Below are 14,802 nucleotides of genomic sequence, written 5' to 3'. Positions count from 1 at the left end.
AATGAGCTGTAGGTTACTTCTTAGATTAGGCTGCAAATGCTTACTGCTTATAATAACCCACCTATATTCTACACTACATAAGCTGATAAGAGACCGCTTGCCACTATCCCATGGCATGGAGGCATACTTTTTATAACAACAATAAAACAATATCATCAGCGGAATAAGTAGGTTATCATTATTTAGCTTAAAGAGCTAATTTATACTTCAATAGTTTTAGAACTAGTTATACTTGCAACCTAGTTTGAATGAAGTAAATCTGAGTGCTGTTGTAGACCACTAATCTAACTGTCGTTTTCTTTAGTACCGTATGGGGTTTTCTCACTACTGACCAAAATTAATTCAGATAAAAAAAGCGGAAAGTGATTTAGATATACTGTAGTAGTAAACTGGTGAGAAGAACAAAGCACACATTCGGGGTCTAGTGCAGAAGTGCGCAATCACAGTCCACATGATGAATTTGTATACTAGACTAGGGTTAACATATTTGATAAATAAATAATACACAATCCCTGACACATTTACCTCAGTTGCATTGACCAACTTTAGAATATTACCTAAGTACATTGCCGCCATTGCTTTTTCTGTGAAAGAAGGATAAACACGAAACAATACAAAAACAGCAAAGAAATGTTGCATTGCAATACAAGTTTTCTTCTATACAGTAACATTTATGAAAACGAAAATTAGCACAAAATTTTTACAAAATACGCTCCAAAGTAATTACAAGTAATGAACGTATAACAGTTTATGAATAATACTCTACTCTCCCTCATACCAATTGTACTTTTCCGAAGATCTGATTTTTTCAACAAGTTGGACTAATGGCACATGAACACATACACATAAAATTCTCCACAAGACATGCTTTGTACTGAAGTGTTGAAATTCCTTTCATTCTCTCAATGGTCATCTTATCTTTTTCTTAAAAATCGTAAATGTTATCTTAAAAGGTAGTAAACAATTTACGTCATGGACGAGTTGCAGACAGTTTTGACTTTTGACGAGCTGAACACTAAATTCCCTGACATGTCGGGGAAAATCCTGACGTGTGGCAACCATAGATATCCTATAAAACACTAGATTGCTCAACTCGCCTCTGGAATTGAAGCCAAATTGAAACTTTGCGAATCCGCCATTAAGGGACCCAGTCAGTCAGTCCCAACAGTGGTGCTGAATTGTGAAGGAGTTGTATCGACAATTGTCTTGTCTCCAGTACGGTATATTTGTAAAAAGAGCATAGTTCTAACGTTATACAGAACTTATACGAGCTAGGACTCTTTATACATCGTAGGATACGCCGATGCCGTATTTAGCCTGGACTACCGTATATTTTGAAAATTTATAGCTTTAGCACGATATTATTTTAGAGATAGGCTACTGGAATAATCGGAGATGGGCATTGATACAGTACCTTCGTACATTACTTTGTAATACCATGTTCCGAATCTCAGATAGGAATCTGTTACATTGTAAGCTAGGCTATACCGTCAATACCGGATTATTTTTTTCTTTTAGTCGTCTCAACAGCTAGGCTAGTCGCCATCGGTACTTTTATAGTGATAGTTTCAAGATTTTGAGAGATTTTTGCCTAGGCTAGTTTTGGTGCTATGCCAGTAGCCCAGTACTTTCAAAGTCAAAGTATTGACTGCACACATCTGGAAATATGTTCAGTTAACTGTAGTCTATAGGCCTAGTTTTCTATTGTGCCACACTTTAACTACAAATAAGAATCTGATTTGTTGGACCCTATTGTAAAACGTGTAAAATTTGGTAAAAAAGGACATAAACATTTAGCCAAATTTATTTACATGTACAATTTTACAAAACAAAAGAGATAAAACAAAACCATTCACTAATCACTACTACATGCATTACTATGTCAATGACTGACATTTGAAATTAAACAGTAACGAGTCATCCACTTGTCATTACTGATGGCTGAATAGTACAAGTTTGTTAAATTTTTTTCGTATCTTTTTGCAGGTAATTTCTTCATTGTACTCTTTTCCAAGGTGGTAAAGTCGAATTTTGCAGTATGCTTTTGAAACTAACTTTATAAGGTCAAAGATATGGTTGTTGGTGACACTTGTGTCTAACATATGATATTGAAGATTGCAGAATGCTAAGGATAGGTTGATATTAGCCAGAACAGATGTTGCAATACCTTCTGATACTCCTTTTTCTAAACCGACATAACAAATTCAAGGTATATATGATACTGTATATAATCTTCTATATTTTTTGTAATTATGCAACTAAGCTGTGTTTATATATATGTCAGATAAATATAATAATCATCAGATAAATATAAATTATTTTGCTACATTTTACCTTGGGGAAGTTTTCCTCTTGTAGTTTTAAGAAGACGTTAAAACTGTTTTTCAGTTTCCTCGCAAACTACTACTACACTTTCGGAAGGTTTAAATAATTTACCTTTATCTTTCATTTGCAGGAAGTCAGACACTGGAAAATTGGTTGTTGAACCAAGAGCTTGACTACAGTGACTGCACAAAATTTGCTTATCAACCATTTTGCTAACATAGCCAGCTATGTATGAAATGGCAGCTTTTTTGTATTCAGACAAACCAAGAATGTTTGGAATTTCACTGAGGCTATGATCTTCGTCGACTTCTAGATCCCATCCAAGTAGGTCATATTTTCTTATAATATGAGCACCTGATTCTGTCAGCTGAGGGTTACTAGTTGAAGCACCATTGAATATATGCAAAATTTCAATTGGTAACTTTTGTTCACAGTTACCAACTCCACCTTTAATATCACTTCTTAGAAGTAAGCGCTTATAAGCTGCTGTAAACTGCTGGCTTGTCGGGTTGTTGTTGAAACCTCCTGCTGACCTTATGGCTCCAAAAAACAACTCAAGGTGGTCTTGGCTAAGCTTGTAAGTAAGATATATCTTAGTGGAGATTGATTTTGCCCAACTAAATCTTCAAACAACCCTTTTATACTTCTTATTGCCATCAAGAATCCCAGAAAGCCTGTTTTCCGTCTTATTTTAAGCATTTGTACCCCAGCAGTGTCCTTCAACTTGAGAATGTATTCAAAAGAAAAATCAAGAAATAGCACATGGATTTCTGGAATTGCATATATCAAATAAGCGATCAAAAATACGTAAAAACCTAACAGTTGCTGCCGAACTTTGGAACTGTTGTAGTTTCAATGTGTTGCTGCAGTACTCAATGGCATCTGTTACACTTGCACTTATTGCTTGAGCTGCCAAGTTAACCTTCATTTTTTGTTGTTTCCAGTTTATATGGGCCAACTTAAGTTTGTTTGCAAGGCGTAACCCTTCTTCTTTTTGAAGTTTCTGCAGCTGAACCAAGTATTCCCATTTCACTTTCTTTCCTTCAAAATCCACCCGTATGCCACCTTCACCAAAGGTATTGTGTATAAGTTTAAGCATATGGCACACATCTAACAACATATATATTTTGGAATTTTCATCTGCAGGATGGTTAAAATAAGTTTGGAAGTTATCTATGCCTAAAGACAAACCAAGTTCATTCATCATAGCAAGATGACTGGAAGGACCATCACATGTCACAGAAGAAACTACTACTCGTATATCATGGAGCCGCCCAATACAAACATTTACAGGGTTAGCTTTCTCTTTACCAGTCAGACTGTCAGTAAAAAAATAGCCACAAGGAATTTTCCATGAATTGTTTAATGAAACAACCATTAGCACTAAAGCATCTTTTGCAACAGGTGAAGAATCATCTGCTGGCATTTCCACACCAATATCAACAAAACCTCGGAAACGATGGCCATCCCAAGAAACATGCTTCTTAATGGCCATTTCATCCAGCATTAAAGCACAAATTACCTGCTTGTTTTTCTTCTTCAACTCTGGCTGAAAGTACTCTGAATGCAGGTTCTGTAAAACCAGGTTCAGCCGACACTTTGGTGTACCATTTTCTAATGGTTGATTGTGCTGGCAAAGCTAAGTTGAAGGTTTTTCTGACATACTCATATGCCTTGGAAGAGTAAAACTGAAGGGTTAGTGCAAATGCCTGACAAATGCAAATGACTTTTGCTGACTGAGTTTTAACTGCATTGTGACTGCAAACCAGTTTTCATATTTCGTGTATATGGTTTCTTCCTTTCATGACCAGCCTGCATTGAATCAATTCAAAGTTATACTGCCAGTATATATATTAGTATATTATGTCAGTGCCTGTACACTTGCCAGTATATTATAGCCAATAATTATTGGAATAATTATTAAAATAACTGTCTTAATAATAATAAAATAACTTATTAACTGCCAATAATTATTGGAATTTATAACCTTACTTTTTTAAGATGTTGTAGAAATTTCTTAAAACGAGTTGGTACAGCACCATCTTTAAGCCTGTTTCATTGCCCTGTTCCATAAAAATATTTCTCAGGAAAATGGTCTGAGCAAATTTTTGAGTGTTTGCTGGGAATCCAACAATCTCTACGCATTGCCACAAGCCATTCTTTCTTTCGGTCTGAGTCTGATGGAAATCTGTTGTTCATATACTTGGTACTATAAATATATGTTTTAATAAAAATATGTTATCGAATGTAGCTGAGACTGTTCAGGTGCACTTTTAGCTGAGGTAAGTTATTGGTTGAACGCCATGCCAATACACAACAGTTGCAATATTAATGAGATGGTCAGAACTTACAGCTCATTAAATTGAACGACTGGTGCAAAGACACGATTAATTAATAATTCCTGTTGCACAAAAACACCTGCCGATACTACTACACTATTGCTCTTTGCAACTCATTTTTCAGCAACTAACCTGTAGCCTATATACCTGGCATATAAAGGCTGTGGTTATCGCAGCGCTGTAGTTGTTTAACATCTGCAGGTTTTAAAGTTTCATATGGGGGCCATTTTGCTGCTTGTGGTCTTATCTTAGCAAGGTATAACAACATTAGCACCACTCTTTTCGAGGAATTTCCTGTCAATGGGCCACTGAGATATTTAATAAATAGACGACTTTGGAAAAAAATTGATCATTTATCAACTTCTATGTTAGTAGGCCTAGTAAGAGAGTAGTTACTTTTGGCGTGCATTATTGGTTATGGTGAAGAATGGAGTTAGTCAGCTTGAAAAGGCACAATACAGCCAATATGCCTCTAAGAAGCATGAAGTTGAATAAGAGATACAGTTAGACTATAGACTGTATACATATAGACATAAGTAGCATATTTAACACCTTAAGCAATGAGAAAAGAGCTTTCAGTTACAGGACTTTATGTCAGTGCCAGTAGGCTACGCTACAGTTTACATACGGTACCGGTATTAACGTTAAACCAAGAAAAACATTAGTTGTAGGTAATTATTATTATGCACAAAAAATGCTTACGCATGGAAGGTTCTTGGATGACAAATTTTCTTTCTTGTCTCATCATCCGAACTCCCTTCACTGGCACTTCTTTCCTTTAACTTATCGCTTACTGTAGCGCTATTAACTCTCTTTTTCCTTTTTCCACTACCGTAAGCATAGCATTGAGTTCCCCTTTTATCCATGTTTTATATAGATTACAAATTGAAGACGAAATCTCACAATTTAACGTTGGACCTAACAGTTTAAAAGCCTTATAAAATTGTGTTCAAAGCCCAGTTTGGGTCCCTTACTGTTCCCGCCAAATCTGGTCAATTGGCTTCATTTTTGGTTGGTCGAAAACAATAAGAAGAGCGATCTAGTGTTTTATAGGATATCTATGGTGGCAACCCTATACTCAGGGTTGCCATCAGTCTCAACTCAAAAACGAGGACGACTAGAAAATGAACGAGGAATACCACCTTAAACGTGTACAACAAGAGAAAGCAACCAATGTTCCTAAAAAAACAAAAAAAAAACAAGACACTATCTGCATGTTCATAATTTTGGTATCTCTTTGGTACAAAATGGTAGACTAAAGGTGACAAAATGCCTAAAATAAGGAAAAAAGTGCCCACCTCCGCCCTAAAAATAAGAACGAAAGTGAAAATAAGGACAAATCTTAGAAATAAGGACGGTATGGCAACCCTGCCTATACTAGACCCCAGCTACTCCAAATTGTAACGTGATCTGGTTGTGCACTAGACCCGATGTTCATATGTACGTAGATATAGGCCTAGTCAGCAAGTTACCACTTACTGGTGGAGTTTCAGGCTACCCTAAATTGTTTTATGACGTCATCTGGTTGTACACTTGTATACGAGAGCCCATCTCTGTGTTAGCCGGTTAGCAGGTCTATAACAACGGAAGCACTTTTTAACTTTTGCTAACATGTTTTGATGTTAACATACGAAAATTTTCAGCTATGCCTTTTTGCCATTCAAGTTGTTGTGTAGCCTGTGAAGCTTTTTCGTACATCTACGGTGCCATACAATAAACGTTTAGCAACCCGGCTGCAAAGTACGGCAGTTTTCGGCAAGAAATCGTGTGTGCAAAACGCAAACTTAGACATGATGACATGCAGTAAAGTTTCAATTTTATTTTTATTATAAATTGCTGTTGAAACAACCACTGTTCCTTTATTTATTTATTATAAATAGGCATGAAGATAACAAAGTTAGGCATACACGTTGATGAATCTCGTGCGTGCATAGACCATACTTTCCACTCTGGCTTTGCAGTCATCTTAGGCTAGGCTATGGAGATTATAGCTTAGGCTAGGCTGATGGTCAAAGCGTTTGTTGTGCAATCAATCAGGTGAGATATTGTGGGTTCTTTTCTTTTGCACACCGACTTAAAGGCCTGAATGGGAAAGAGTTATGAGGTAATAGAAACTAAATTATGACGTAATAAATAATAATTCATCAAGATTTAATCCTGGCTTTGGAGTGCAAAAGCAAAGATAAACAATATTTCTTGTCACTGTGATTAAATTGCAGTATTACGTTATTTAGGTTGCAATGTATTTAACATTTGTGACCATGACCTTTGCGTCTTCAGGTCTCTCATACTTTTGCACTCCAACTTCAGAACTTGAAAGCCTGAATGGGAAAGAGATAGAGATAAGAGTTGTCGAAAAAAATCATGACGTAATAATTCCTTAATACTCCATCTAGATGTGGGAGTGCAAAAGCAAAAGAGACCCACATTTTCATGAATACGTTTTACTGTTGTTTATTAATGTTGTATTGTGTGTATTTTGTTATCAATTTTTTTTAATTTAGTAACTGTGTATGGGTTTGGTGGCCATTCTGATCCTCTGTTGTGCTGACATAGAGCACATTTATATTTTTTCAATGTTGCATGCTTTAACACTAAAAAGAATGCAAATTTTCTCTACCTAAAAAGGCCACTGCGGTTGATTTTGACCGCGTATTTGTGTGCAGCTGTAAAACTACTTTTAATAGCAGAAATGTGCTAACTTATGGGTTGTAATTAGTTTCACAACATTTCTGAAACTTTGTTTAATGAAGGTTTCAATTGTTTGAACAAAACAGTAATATTCTATCTCGCTCGCATTGTTTTGATAACGTCTGGTTGCCTGGCACAGTGAAAGACAATTATGAAAAGCATGCAGTAGTCAATTTTGACCACTGGTCTTTTTAGGTATATTGCTTCAATGGCCTCGTTGTGGAAATTGGGTCCCTTTAATTTCTTTGTTTCCTGTCACCACTAGCTAAGTCATTTTTGACCGCTGGTCTTTCTAGTGTTAAGCCCTTGGGGTTTTGCCAGTTTTTCACTGTTGTATGTTATTTTAAGAACTAGTGCATCGCTACTTATCACGGCATGTTCCTATCAGTTTGGAAAACAATAATACAGTATTACTATAGCCCTTGAGTAAGTTGTGTATAACAAAAGTAATGTACAATAACATACCATGCTAGTTTAAGGTTTAGCCACTAGCATCGCCCTTTTCAAAATGCATCCGAATTTAGTGATTGCCAAAAAAGGGCACGTTTTCAAAGATTAATTTTCTACTCATTAAGTGTCATTCTACTATATTAGAGCAATCCTTTTTATCACTTTCCTCGTGTATTAAGGTGAATATAATCCCACCCATTTGCTGACTGAGGTGTGGCATTTGATCTAAAAATGAATCAGCCAAATACTTCCTTCTCTGTTTGTGCCTTTTTCTTTCAAATAAGATTTCATCACAACTGACAGCCTTTTTCAGTTCAGTTCAGGGTTATTTTGGCCTCAGTGAAATTATTTAGTTCGTACTTTGTTCCCCCGTATCTGGTATATATGTCAATTTATGTTTCAGTGATGGAATCTAACCGATCTTCAAACCATTTTCTCCAATGGGAATGTAATTTTTTGTTTGTGGGATGAACTGCAACAGCGGAACACTTTTTACCATGCAATCATGCATTCTGTGTAGTGTGCATGGTTCAACAAAATGCTTTATTGGCCGTTGGAACGACAGTCTGACCCCGACTTCTGTTAAAATTTTTTCCACAGTCTCTGGATTTTTTTGTTGCATTTGTTAACATTTTTTTTCACCTCAGTATGCTGGCCTTCGAATCTGACAATCTGTAAATGTAATGATGCCAGACTACGCTGTCTATGAAACTCTTTTTTTGTTGAAATAACAGAGCTCTTTAACCCTTGGCTCTATCATGGGGTAGTTTCATGAATGTGCTTGCTAACCCATTCTCATGCGTTGACAGCATACAGATTAGCGGCTGTTTTCCAGATTATAAGGATAGCAGCTTCATGACATATAATCAGGTAGGTTCAGTTTTACTGAATTTTAGCGGCCCACTTTGCTTTCTGTAGTTCATCGACAACCCATAGTATAATATCCAGGATTGCATGAAACTAAACTTGCTCCAACTAGCACAGAGAATTTTTTTAATTCACTTAAATTTTGTTTTGTTTATTTGGTTAAAGAAATCACAAGCTATGGTGCTTATCATTTATACTTACTATTGAAGGTTTTTCACCAGTTGTTTAAGTCTAATAATTTTTGGTTTCATCAATACTATGACGTTAATGTGAAGTCGTACAATCTTATTTACAGATTCATCGATATCTTACTTACAGTGTACACATGAAACCGATATAAAATGAAAAAGCTTTTTTGTTTTACTGGGATTATTTTGTCCTGCATTTCTTTATTTGTCGGATGTGCGTTTGGTGATGTTTTTTACAAGCCATTAACTGATAATACTTTAGTCACTGCAAAAAGAGCAAATTCATACAAACATTTTTCAAAGATCAGTGAGGTAAATGCACTGAGAACTGGAGGAATCTTACCTGGAACAAAAGCTCAAGAATTTAGTGTTTGGACTCTTAACCATGGTAAAGTAAGTTATCCCAGTAAACAACTGCCATCTGATGTTCCAATTGGTTTTCATGCTTTTACCAACCAGTCAGGATTTTTAGAATGTATGTGGGGCAATGCTCAATCCCTAATTGACTTTGTTGAAACAAGTCCTGAAAATGTGAACTATGTTTTTATGACATTTGACAGTGATAGCATGACTACAATTACATGGATGCAACAACAGATAATCTCTGGTTTAACTCAGAGTAAAATGTCTCAACAACAACAAAAAGAATTTTTAGCAAGGATGTTTTTTGTCATTACCCCCATACCTCAAATCGGGAATTGGATTGCTTCCATTTTAAGGGAATGGTCTTGTTATGATCATGGGTGTGGATTAGGTCAGGTGTTGTTTACAAATCCTAAGTGGCAACCTGAAATAAAAGTCCTAAAACGTGTAGATGCAAGATATGACTGGGTGTTTAATCATGAGTGGGCCATTCCATCTCCCCAAGTTACAGCAGTTGCAGATGCATGCGACTTACAAAAAATCGGGGATACTAAGAACAAGGTAGCGTTAGTATCGGATGACATTGCAAATTGCTCAGTTGCTCAAAAAGTGATTAACCTCCAAAAAGCTGAATCAGTTGGTGTGCTTGTTTACTCAAGACTTGGTTATCCTGTTCAAGATTTCAACTGCTATGGAAGTGAGTGCAATGAACAAGTTACTATCCCAGCTGCTAGTATACCATACAATGCAGAAATAGTTGTTGCTGCTGCTGTGGAGCAAAGTGGTCTTATCGCTTCTTTGCAAACAACTTCATTCTCTAACTATTACTTTACTATAGATGGAAGTGGCAATGTTTCTGAACCTGGTTGGTTTTTGTACCCATCTCTTAAGTTTTTAAGTTGGCAAATGCAGTGGTTAACTTTTAACCAAAATTTACTAACTAAAATCTCACATTTAAAAGACTACGTTGTACCGGTTTTTGACAATGTTATTATGCAAGGCCAAAATGGAACTGGGAACGTTACTGTACATTTGAACAGCATAGATAAGTATGATGCCATGTATTTGGATGCTTCACTTTCTTGTCCGGGCGACAGGGATGAAATGTGTCCTCCATGGGACCATGTTGCTACACTTTATGTATGTTGTGATGGTTCATCGTTGTGTGGTGCAGAATTGGGTAGATGGATAACCACTTTTCGACGAAGAATCGGTCACTGGATTACTGATGTTTCCGCCATTATGCCCCTTTTCAAAACTTCCAAACCCAATTTAAAGTGTTTCTTTATGATGAAGGTTGATGCTTGGTGGGCTCAGCCCTGGCTGGTCTCATTAAAGTTAAGATTTCAGAAAGGCAGTACTAAGCAATATCCAGTTTCTGCACAGAAAGTTGTGCATGGTGTATACACTATAAAGAAAAGCGAAAAACCTGTCCAAGTAACACCACTTTTTAAGGGTGGAGTTTTTGATAAAAACTACAACAAGCATTATCACCCAATCACATTTAATGTTCCAGAAGGAGTGACATCAGTTAAAGTTTACGCTGTCATTACTGGGCATGGGTCAGATGATTTTGGGTGTGGTGAATTTTGTCCTACATCTCACCACTTTTTAGTAAATGGAAAACATAACTTCACTAAAACTTTTTTAAATGCTGGTACTCCAGAAGGCTGTGCTGACAGAGTACCTGAAGGTGTTGTACCTAACGAACATGGAACATGGTTGTATGGACGAGATGGTTGGTGTGATGGATTGCAAGTAGATCCCTGGACTTTTGACATATCTCAGTTTCTAACAGGTGGCGAAAATACAATTACTTACTTTGGCTTTTACAATGGTAAAGATCCAAACCCTTCCACAAATCCAGGATTGATAAGAATGGTTTCATATTTAATATATTATATGGAAAAATGAATTTGATATGTTTCATTTATATGCTCTTTAAATGTCTCTACTTTATCCCATATTTTGAGGATGTTTCTTTATAAATATTTGTTGCTGCAATTGTACTGTTTTGTCTTAGCTAAATATGTTTACAGTGTTGTGTATATGTAGAACCTTTACTGAGATTGTATTCTTTGTCTCAACACAAAACACAAAGTATTATTATTGGAGTTACTGTATTGATGATAAATCTCAAGGAGTGTAGGAAATGTAATGAACCTGAAAGAATCTAAAAACACGAACAAGTTTTCCCTTTTAAATAATCCTCTAGGGAAATGCGGTTAGTATCAACTTAATTATTCACTTCCAGCAATCAATTAATTTGTTGCTGCGTTGATTGGACAAGGTTATTGTCTTGTTTGAGGAAGAAGATCAGGTGACAATTCCTGCTGGATGTAGCTGTGTTGACCCACTTTTAGCTAAATACTTTGCAAAACTCTTAGAGTTAAAGCATTATGATGATTTAACGAATAAAACAAATCTGCTAAATTCCCTACAGCCATGTTTTCTTAGTTTGACTCATTACTTTTATACACCCTTTGTGTAATTTATAATGGAATTTGAAAGATTGGTAATGGTACTTGCATGTTTCAGAAAATCATCTATCAACATCAATCAAATGTTTTTTATGTTACTTTTTTGCACCAGTCAATTGTCAAGTACTGTAACTGAAACCAAAACCGTTTAACATTTCACAGTGACTTTATGAAGTTAAAAAGTTTTTTTGGTAATTAATACAGGCGTGCTTGTCGAAATAAAAAACACGTTTAGCCATTGGTAAAAGCTTTAGGTTATTGATTGATCATTTTGATCTGGTTATTGTAAATGTAACTCGAGATCCCAAGAAGTTTCGACACCCCTGGTATAAAGCATCTTAATATCTTACACTTCTGCTATTCTCACAAAAACATAATAGAAAAATTTGATGCGTTTGAAGAAATTTTGTTGATTGGTATTAGAGATTGAGTATGAATGTACTATGTAATTTGATAAAGTCGGTCATACAATATTATTTTTGTTTTTTATTATGTGATTTCTAGGTACAGAAAGATTATGTTAGGGTGTAACTGCCAAGAGTGAGTGATGACATCTGTTAATCCCGCTATCGCATTTTCATTTTTTTACTGGCTCATTGCACTGCTATTTGTTGCTTCACCAACAGAATTTCAGACTTCTGGGCTTACAGTTCAGCGCATCTTTCGTCGCTGGTTGGGCAGTGAAAGCAATGACTTCACTTTTTACCACATCAAACGCACTGCTGCTACTATTTTGTTTCATGCCAGTTTACCTTTGGGCAAGTTTTTTTTTAATTTCAGCTAGTAGCAATATTTATACTAAGCAATATGATTTATTGTTTGGTACATATATCTTTCTTTTCAAATATTTTCAATTTTGTTTGAGACTTTGCAGTGATTCCTAATTTTTGCTTTTATACAGGCTACTTTTTTGGAATGACATTTGTCAGCGAATCTAAGCTAACTTTTTTTCGCGTGTGTGAGGGGACCGTCCATATCGCTTGGCAAATTTATCTCCTCTGCTCACTTGCTCTTGCCCTTGTTATGGTAGGCGTTGTCTATTACTGGAGCCTGGAGAAATGGAAAAATCATCCCATCTCAAAAATGCTCTTGGTTTATTCAAACTCGTTTTCAGATGTTGCTATGCAGATCAACGCAGAGTTCAGAAGCATAGATAAGTATACCAGCGGCGACAGTTACAAATCCCGTGTAATTGTGACAGATAACTGGCTCATTAAAACACACACATATTCTGTTTCATTTATTCAGCAGGATCATTTGCGTTTGGTGGTTCGAAAAACTGAGCAGTTTCAAGTTTCACCCGAAACCATGGCCACAGTTCAATTTGTAAATCTTAAAGTAACTTGCTTGAAACGAAATAAATCGTTTATAATCAGAATTTTATCAACAGAATACATAGATTTCAAAGAAAAGTTAAGAGTGAGCGTATTCACTCTTCCCAACATACGAGTGCACACGACTTCAGTGGAACTATTTCTTGAAGTTTTTCGGGAACACGTTGTACAAAACCCACTTTATGTTGTGCATGCCGACGAAGAGCTCGGCGACTGTATTGGCTGCGATCAGAAGCCAGTAGAAATCAAGTTATTGAAACAATGCGCAGATATGGGAGATGGCGAATGTGAAAACTGTCGTTGCAGGCCGATGTGGTGTATGGAGTGCATGGCGCGATGGTACGCCAGTCGGCAGGATCAGTCGAATCCCGGATCTTGGCTTGGTGGGTTTTGTACTTGTCCGATGTGTAGAGTCCATTTCTGCGTACTAGACGTGTCTTGCATTAGCAGGACTGGATTGGAGCGCAGTTTTGATTAAATTTGTTGGCCATGTCATTGTTTTTTCCAGTAGTTGTATTCATTTGCTCCAAGTGGGTTTATGGTAAATCTTGCATGGTGATGTTCAAAGTTCTCTCCAAGTATTGTTTTTGTTATTTTTACTCATCAATGTCTCGTGGTTTGTTCATTGTATAGCAATATGTGTGTCAAATACATTAGTTTATTTTGTGTTAACATGTAGTGAAATGTATTTTTAACATTCACAGTTTACCCGGCATTTTCATCCATTTTAAACGGAGTTTTATGCGCCAAACTTAAGCAATTACATTCTTTTTACGCAAAAATACTTTTGAATAAATAATGCAAACCGATACTTTGAAAAACATTTTGTGGTAGCAACCATTGCTATCTATTTTTCGAGATAGAGGAAATTGTGACAAAAGTTGTTGTGGTAAAAATATCAAAATTTTCGTCGTTGAAGTTACGACAAGCTGCGTGATTGAAGACGATTGGAAGACTTATAATTGACGTCAGATCAACCCCAGAACCCAGGAAAACGTCGGGTTATGGAGGCTGCAGGTTATTCGATTCCAGGTATTTGCACCCTTTTCCTTCTTAGACGTCACCAATATATTCAACAAAATAAACCAAGTAACATTGTTCAACTACAGTGTAATGATAAATATACGCATCCGATTCTCTAGCACCTATCCCACTGAAATATGCTGCTAGATATTTAGTATTTGACTTTAAAATGTCGTATACGTATCACTTTAAAACGAATTGTTTCGTAACATGGGCAGGTCTGTGTGTGTTCGAGTCTATCGCACATGCCTTTAAATGGCGAGATCATCCTTCAAAAAAAAGCAAATGGAAATTTAAGATATGCATATACGGCAAGAAAAAGTAAGGAAACTTCAAGAGCCCAACAAAACAGCACCAGTTGACAAATGTTTAACGGTTGACGGAAACCGCTATCAGAGTCGTGTGATGGACAGCGATTGGTGGTAATTTGATTCGTTGATTAAATTTAAAACAGCTGAACTTAATTACTAATTAGCTTATTGGGAAACCAGCTTCACGTGGAACGTTTTGAGGTCCACGAGGTCATAAAATGCTTACATACAATTACGATTTTTTTATGAAAACACAAATCTAGCATACAGAAAGAGAAAGCTGAACAACCAATGTTATAGAGTTATAGACGGTGTGGTGTCACAACGCACCCAGCTGGCTAACCTTAACATCTTTTAGCGTTTTATGCACAAGACAGTCTAAATTTTCTTCCAATCCAAAATTTAAATTTTTTTCGCTGTACTCTATTTGG

General features: G+C 36.2%; 2 protein-coding genes and 1 long non-coding RNA gene across 7 annotated transcripts; all 3 read left to right on the top strand.

Moving 5' to 3' along the window:
• The first annotated feature begins 1,154 nt into the window (after nucleotides 1–1,154).
• Nucleotides 1,155–4,575, top strand: LOC143460746 (uncharacterized). 5 transcript variants are annotated; one of them, XR_013117954.1, is made up of 6 exons: nucleotides 1,155–2,209; nucleotides 2,456–2,649; nucleotides 2,760–2,902; nucleotides 3,022–3,401; nucleotides 3,472–3,619; nucleotides 3,730–4,575. It is a non-coding gene; the product is annotated as an uncharacterized LOC143460746 (long non-coding RNA). The 5 variants fall into 5 exon arrangements; XR_013117953.1 differs by having other exon boundaries at nucleotides 2,987–3,401; XR_013117956.1 differs by having other exon boundaries at nucleotides 1,160–2,209; nucleotides 3,270–3,401.
• A 1,466-nt stretch (nucleotides 4,576–6,041) lies between these two features.
• Nucleotides 6,042–12,207, top strand: LOC143459274 (uncharacterized). The gene is made up of 2 exons (XM_076956349.1): nucleotides 6,042–6,701; nucleotides 8,209–12,207. Exon 2 carries the CDS (start codon nucleotides 9,014–9,016, stop codon nucleotides 11,135–11,137), a length of 2,124 nt encoding a protein of 707 aa, XP_076812464.1. The 5' UTR covers nucleotides 6,042–6,701; nucleotides 8,209–9,013; the 3' UTR covers nucleotides 11,138–12,207.
• A 41-nt stretch (nucleotides 12,208–12,248) lies between these two features.
• LOC143459276 (E3 ubiquitin-protein ligase TM129-like) lies at nucleotides 12,249–13,846 on the top strand. The gene is made up of 2 exons (XM_076956350.1): nucleotides 12,249–12,461; nucleotides 12,605–13,846. Exons 1-2 carry the CDS (start codon nucleotides 12,251–12,253, stop codon nucleotides 13,513–13,515), a joined length of 1,122 nt encoding a protein of 373 aa, XP_076812465.1. The 5' UTR covers nucleotides 12,249–12,250; the 3' UTR covers nucleotides 13,516–13,846.
• The last annotated feature ends 956 nt before the right edge of the window (nucleotides 13,847–14,802 follow it).

Source organism: Clavelina lepadiformis, chromosome 5, assembly GCF_947623445.1.
Source record: "Clavelina lepadiformis chromosome 5, kaClaLepa1.1, whole genome shotgun sequence".
In the NCBI taxonomy this organism is placed as follows: Eukaryota; Metazoa; Chordata; class Ascidiacea; order Aplousobranchia; family Clavelinidae; genus Clavelina; species Clavelina lepadiformis.
This window is presented reverse-complemented; position numbering and strand designations above follow the sequence as displayed.

Excerpts from the sequence above, each read along its gene's own strand:
- LOC143459274 (XM_076956349.1), top strand. The coding sequence starts at position 9,014 with ATGAAAAAGCTTTTTTGTTTTACTGGGATTATTTTGTCCTGCATTTCT.
- LOC143459276 (XM_076956350.1), top strand. The coding sequence starts at position 12,251 with ATGACATCTGTTAATCCCGCTATCGCATTTTCATTTTTTTACTGGCTC. Across the intron at positions 12,462-12,604 it reads TCATGCCAGTTTACCTTTGG|GCTACTTTTTTGGAATGACA; the intron begins GCAAGTTTTTTT and ends GCTTTTATACAG.